General features: G+C 35.3%; 1 protein-coding gene across 1 annotated transcript in view; it reads left to right on the top strand.

Moving 5' to 3' along the window:
- The window catches only part of MLLT10 (myeloid/lymphoid or mixed-lineage leukemia (trithorax homolog, Drosophila); translocated to, 10), a 125,578-nt gene that overhangs the window by 108,714 nt on the left and 9,896 nt on the right, over positions 1-6,968 (top strand). Inside the window, exons 15-16 of the mRNA XM_010007014.1 lie at positions 1,098-1,170; positions 5,606-5,760. Of these exons, the coding sequence (XP_010005316.1) occupies positions 1,098-1,170; positions 5,606-5,760 (228 nt within the window). The remainder of the gene's footprint in view (positions 1-1,097; positions 1,171-5,605; positions 5,761-6,968) is intronic.

The raw sequence follows: 6,968 nt of genomic DNA on the forward strand, positions 1-6,968 counted from the left end.
CAGGAATGCAACAATGTCTCCTGTGACTTCTGTGATTGATGTGTTCAGTTCCGAGCTCTTTGCAACGAGAGTAACACAGCTCTGGGTTTTGTCGTGAATAGTTTAAACCATTATTTGCATAATTCATGGAATTGCATTACATACAACCTCGTGTGAAAGAGATCCCGTTAGAGAACTTCTGCAGCATTTAATAGTCTTGTGAATATTTACAGATTGGCGTTTGGTACCGTGTGCTCTCCTCTGCAGTTTTAATGAGCGCTGGCTTTGCTTTGTTTCATTCCTTCCATAAGGATTTGTTGACATGTCGTAGTAGTCATGCCTGTTTGGGGGAAGGGAATGAGTTTAGCAGTTTACCAAGAATGGATCAGTCATGTCTTTGCCCTCCAAGAGGTCGGAGGTCGCTTGACTCAGAATAGGGGGAGGGCAACCTTGAAGGGGGCAGATCGGGTTATTTTATTGAGAGGCCATAGGGAAAATAACCCTTTTGAGTCCTTCCAAGCAAAACGTTTTCGTATATTTAATGAGGCCTTTTTTGTTTGTTTTACTACCTTTTTAGCAAGGCACTTTCCAATGCTTCTGCTTATAAATAGGAATTAGTGAATTATACGCTTTCATAAAGTTTTCAGTAAATTTGCAGAATAGCGTGTGCTTGTTAGCTGGCAGCAGTAAGTGTAACACGTTAGGTATTTTATGAGTTGTTTTGGGATGCAAAGTGTTAAAAAAATACAGAGCATCAGGATTTGCTGTGATAAGCATACAGATTAGCTGTCCACAGCTGTGATTCATTACTTTCACCGTAGAAATTAAAAGTGGCTGAGGGGAGGGTACTGCAAATGCAAACCACGCTTCTGTGCTGTAAAACTGAAAGGAATGAAAGAAGTGAACATAATCCATGGTCTGGTACAGCCTCAGAAATGTGTAAGGACAACACCTTACATGCTACAGTTCAGCAATCTTAAACTAGTTACGTATTCAGTCTTCAGCAGTAGCTGCAGATAGAAGTTGAGATTCAAGGTATTTTTAAAATCTCTACATTAGCTTTAAAACTCTTATCTAAGAAGAGTCGATTTATCAGCTGTGAAATATTTACACTGCAGATCAAGATCTCGGAGATAACAGCCGCAGCCTCGTTGGCAGAGGAGGTTCACCCAGAGAAAGTCTTTCACCACGGTAAGCATTATTTACATTGGAGAGTGCAGGCAGAGGAAATGTCTTAGGATTTGGAAACTTCACTGTCTTTTACTAGTCATACATAAGTATTTTAAAAGCCTGTAAATGTATGTATATGCACAAATGTACACACAAATTTATTGATATATAAATATATCCGTATCTAAAAAAACCTGCTAATATGTCCAGATAGCTAAAAATGTGCTAAAATTTACCTTTATATCAACTGAAATTAGGTTTAAAAATTAAAGACCTGAGAAATGGAGACTTGATTTAGAGAGTTTTAGCTGTAGTTTAATTCATATGTGCTACTTACCTCCTTAGATTTGTTACCATAATAATATTTTTAGCCATAGTTGCAAAAATTCCAAAATCCCATAGATTTAAAGACTACAATAATTACAGGAGTAAGATGATCTGAGAATTTAAATATCAGTAAAAATATCAAACATGTATTTTCTTCCCTTTTCCTCACCACTTGAAAATATGCAATAGTCATGGAGGGGGGGAGTACTTTTCCTGTTCTTCAGTAATTCATCTCTGCTACGCAAGTCTGACATAAGAATTCTGTTGGAGTTGTATCACTGTATTTTGTTTTAAAATAATTGTATTTTAAATATTTTGGTAATCTTTTCTGTGTATTTTTAAGTGAATCTTTGTTTTTAAAGAGTTTTATTTTTCATAGTTGATCCTATATGAATTATAATTTTTTAGTGTTATTACTGGTTTGTTTTGCTTTTTTTTTGCTTTTTTGTTTGTTTTTTTGGGTTTTGTGGTTTGTTTTTTGTTTTGTTTTTCACTTAGGGACTAACCATGGGGTTTTAATCTTAAAGGATTTTAGGATAGCTAAAAAATGGTAGTTACACAGATAAAGCACTGTAACAGTGAATTTGGTTGTTACAGCATGTGTTTATTACAGTAATTTATAATGAATATATCCAAATTGGATAATTTAATGTACATGCCTGGTGTTGTTGATCTTGTATTATATTCCTTAATTAATCAAAAGACTTTATGTTGATTGGGGTGACAATAACCATTATAATACTTAGGTAGTCTTACCTAATGAACTGGTTTTCAGGTGTGTTCTAGACATGTTGCTTCTAAAACAATAAATAAATACAGAATTTACAGTGTTTAGACTGTGTTCCAATAAATACATATATTTATCTTAGCATATAAATCTTTGTATAAATAAGGAACATGTCTGGATATGTACAGACATATGAGAGAATTTTGCAAAGGGAAATGTTCAACAATTAGGAAATTCCAGAACTTTTGGTTATGTATGAAGTAGTCTTATGCACATGTGTTGTGGTAATTAGAGACTTTAATGCTTTCCTAGTTAATATGCAAAGGCCTGGTCTTTCCATGATTTGCAGTCAGTCATAGTTGTGCTCAGACTGTGTTTAGATAGAATATTTGGGCAGCTAAACTTCTTAATATGATGCTTCTATAGAGTGTGTGTTGAGGGGTTATATTGCCTAGAGCTTACTACGTGGTCAGATTTCAGCTGATTTTGATGGGGATGGCAAAGGAAAACTGTGTGATTCAAAGGACACCTCAGTCCACAACTGTAGAGCTTCCTTCTGTATATGGAAGCTGTATCATGTCACAAAGAGCAGATAGCTCTGGCTTGGTAGTAAGTGTTAAAACCAAGCAAAATAAAGGAGGGGGTTGGGGGAGAAAGGGAAGAAATCACTGCTGTAGTTCCAAAATTGAAAGATGGAAGAACTTAGTTTGAAATACCTAACATGGAAAAAATTTATTTAGAAATCTCATCCGTTCAGTAGTCAGCAAATTGTAACCCTGGTTTGTGTGATAGGAAAGATCACACATATGTTGATGTTTTTAAATGTGCAAGTAACTCCCCACCTTCCTCAGTTAAATAAGTAAGTAACTCTAATTACTTAAAATATGTTTTTTAGGGAATAAAAAGTTAACTTCAAAAATCTGCTCTCTGAAAACTTTGCAACTCTGAATGTTACCTGCTTTATCTATTAAAATTATTTTTCTGCAAATTCTGGCTCTCTTCCCCTTGAAGCTTATGAGATTCATAAATAACACATTTCTCTGAAAGAACCATGTAATTTTCAATGCTTAAAATAAAAACACTTGTAGAAAAAATTGTTTGCTGTTCATGCTGCAGCCAGCTGCAGCTCGTCAGAGAAGACATATGTGACTCATGAGTTGTACGGTCATTTCAAATTCATATTATTATATCTTTGTACCCCTAAGCACAGTGTTTAATGTTTAAGGCATAATATTTAAAAATATATATCAGAAATATAAATATACCTGGTATATATGAGCTGTTTCCATTTTGCAAAGGAATTGCTGCTTTTCCCAAGGTAGCATTTAAACTGTCTTTATCCCATACTTAACCTTAGATTTAAAAATGTGTTATATAATACCTGATTTGAAATGTGTATACATGCCTGTATCTAAATGTAGTATTACTTTAATACTATAAGAGTAGGAATAACTATACCCCACACTTACACAAAAAACAGTTGTGAAAATACGTAAGATACAACAAATGAAACAAGGGGTGTGACAGCATCAGACCTGTGTGTACAGCACATTTACAATCCTATTGGAAACAATGACCAAGTACTATTTAGAGTAAGGATTCAACCCTTGTGCATACAGTATGCAGGAACCACGTAATGTCTCACAGATGAGGTTGGAGTTTAGTTGGAAGAGGATGGATTGACTAATGTTGCAATACAGGGAAACAGAGATTTAAATTTTGTCCTTCTGTGCGGGCTTCCAGTGAAGGATTGCAGAGGTTATACAGTTGCGTTGCATTGTTTCTACCTTTGTGAAATTGATAGGAAACAGTCCTAAGCCCAACAAGAATTCTGTTGGTGATTTATAATTCAAATAGCTCAAACTGAGTAGCATCGTGAGCCCTTCAGAAGCATGTATGCTGAGAAGGAAGTTGCTGTGGAAGTTGTGTGTTGATTTTCTGTATTTGCTTTCTGGTTTTGTTTTGTTTTTTTTTAAAGTGCTTGTTTGTGTGGAGTGTAGTGCAGCTTTCAGAATGTTTCCACATAAACTTTCCTTCTTACCACTTCAGCACATCATGTGAACAACTAGTGTTAAGGTTGTTTTTGCCATGTCTGTGCTGAACTGTGAAATGATGTTGAGTTGTCGTCTCTTGTCAAAAAGCACTACCCTGGTTACCCATTCATCAGGGCTTTTTGTTTTAACAAGTGTTTTTCTTCTTTCATCCTGTATGCAAAAGAGGAATTATTTATAAATACTTAGAGCTCTTAAGTCACCTACTTAAAACCTTTTCTCGTAAAAATCACCTTGCTCTGATGCCTACAAAATGCTTGACAGTCATTAGGTAGCTAATGTGCTGTGACCACTGCTTATTGCTCTAATCATAATTAACACACTGATTTCCTGAGCCCTGTATGTTGTCCTGTACTGAGACTATGGTAGTCCTGTTGCTAAGTTTGCACTTCATGTAGAACAGCACAGCTGTGATCTTGTGACAGCACCAATAGGTAGTACTTCCAGTAAGAATCTGAATCTGAGCTCACTGGAATTGATAAAAAAACAACAAAAAACCAAATCAAACAAACCCACCAACTTTTAGTGGCCTATGGTGTTGGTCTGGTATGGGGAATGGGACCATGCGTATGTGGGGCCAGAATCCTGAATCAGAAATAAACTGAGCATCTGGTTTTGCTCACAGGTTAAATTTTGCCCCATCCAGCGCAAAAGAAGGTTACTCACAGGACCTGGGGGGCACCCAGCATTCTTAGTGACTGTATGCTGAATATTTAATTTTCTCCTGAATGAGAAAATATGTGTGCCAAAGGGATTATTCTTTGAACTATGTGTGATTGTGAGTGAAAAAGGAAGTATATTAAGTGTGCACAGGGTAACTTAACTTCAGTTGTGTCCCTTGTGAAATTATATTTTCACGTAGTCCCTCAGAATCTGCTTTTATGATTCTTGTTAGAACAAATCAAGCACTGGAATTACATATGGCCTTTCTATATGGAAGCATCAGTAATGTGCTGATTTTAATAACCTGTTTTTATTTTCCCTGTTTTCTCTTGGAAAGGTTTGAAGATTATATTCTTTTTAAGACAGGTGCTCCATCTATCCATAGACAGTGGTTTCCTGCTGTAGAAGTATGTGTTTTATAATTTAATACAATGCTGTTTGCCAGTTAGGTATTGTGTTAGTCTATGCAAGAAGAGGTTATGTGCTTTCTCAGTGTAAATTCTCATGCTAGGAAATATTTTTATCTTTCTTTTATTAAAGCATTGGCAGTGAGAACCAGGAATTCTTAGTAATTTTGATGAATTAACTTAGTCTTGGAAGTGTAAGATCTATAAGAAACTTCAGCCTATTACTAATATATTGCCTTTCATCCTTTTATTTAAGTAATAAATTGCAATCTTTTCACCAGATCCCCTGTAAGCAGCTTACAGATCCGCTATGATCAATCAGGGAGCAGTTGTGGGGAGAATTTGCCCCCAGTAGCAGCCAGCATAGAACAGCTTCTGGAGAGGCAATGGAGTGAAGGACAACAGTTTTTATTAGAGCAAGGCACCCCTAGTGACAGTAAGTACTCACATTCTGTTTATTACTGCTTTTGTTAACTTTGTTATTCAGAACTGCCATTCAGTGCTTTTCCAAGAATTAAAAAAACCCAACGTATTTAGAAATATAACTGTGGGGTATAATTGTAACGCAGTTCTTAATGCAGCACATGGCCTCAGTAGATTACAAAAGAATTGTCTATAATTACCTACATTTTTACAGATGGGGAAATGGTGTCATTCAAGAGGAAGTGACTTGCAGATCCAGATGATTGGTTGCAGAGTCTGGAAATGAAATCTGGACTTTTAGATCCCCTACTGTAAATAGTATAGTGTGGTTCTCCAGTTTGCTTTTTAATGTGTGATAAAAAATGGAATAATATTTTTCATTTTTTTAAATTTTCTGATGTTTGGTTTTTTTAAATTCTAAACTGTCTACTTCTGTTGCTTTTTTGAAAAATATTTACAAAAGTTATAGGCAGGTGTCCTAATGGGTTTTCATATTTTTATGACGTCCTGTGTTTTACAAAATTCTCAGAGCCAGCAAATCATTATTTTCTCAAGTTGTGTTTGATAGAGTGGAATAGGCCAAGAATGAATACGTTAAAAGCGTAAGTGATGAGTAGATTACTTGGATCTCCATATTTAACAATATATCAGTATCAAAGGCAATTATTGAATAAATTTTAAAAAAACAACTTTTTTTCAATACCAAGTTAGGATTTGTGTTCTATTTTATTGAGCATACTATTCTTCTCGTTGGTTAAGTGGTATCTAGTTGGTATTTTTATGAATGGTATCCTGACAAAAATGCTAATTGTGAGGAAATTCATGCAGGGATAATCCTTTAAACATGATAGCTGGAGGACAGGTTTAGCTAAGTCTTATTGCATCTCATTTGGGCTCACTGAGGGTTCCTTTGTATGTTCTTGAAGAGGAGGGATAAAAGCTAAATCCTTGGGAAATGACCAGATGTGCCTATACCAGTAGACTTATGTCTGTAGTAGGCCCAGCGGTCATGTTAAACAAATACAATTTAGATTTTTTTATTTTTTTTTAAATGGCTATCCCTGTGGCTTTACAGTCACACTAGTTGGGAAATCCAAGTTCTGAAACCAGATCGGTATTTGATAAAACTGTGCTTGATAAAAATCGGGTTATTACAGAAGATGATGCCCTTTTTCTGAAAAAGAAAAAAAAAAAAAAAAAAAGGGAAAAAAAAAAAAAAAA

The sequence above is a fragment of the Chaetura pelagica genome, unplaced genomic scaffold, assembly GCF_000747805.2.
Source record: "Chaetura pelagica isolate M959 unplaced genomic scaffold, ChaPel_1.0 scaffold17, whole genome shotgun sequence".
NCBI lineage: Eukaryota > Metazoa > Chordata > Aves > Apodiformes > Apodidae > Chaetura > Chaetura pelagica.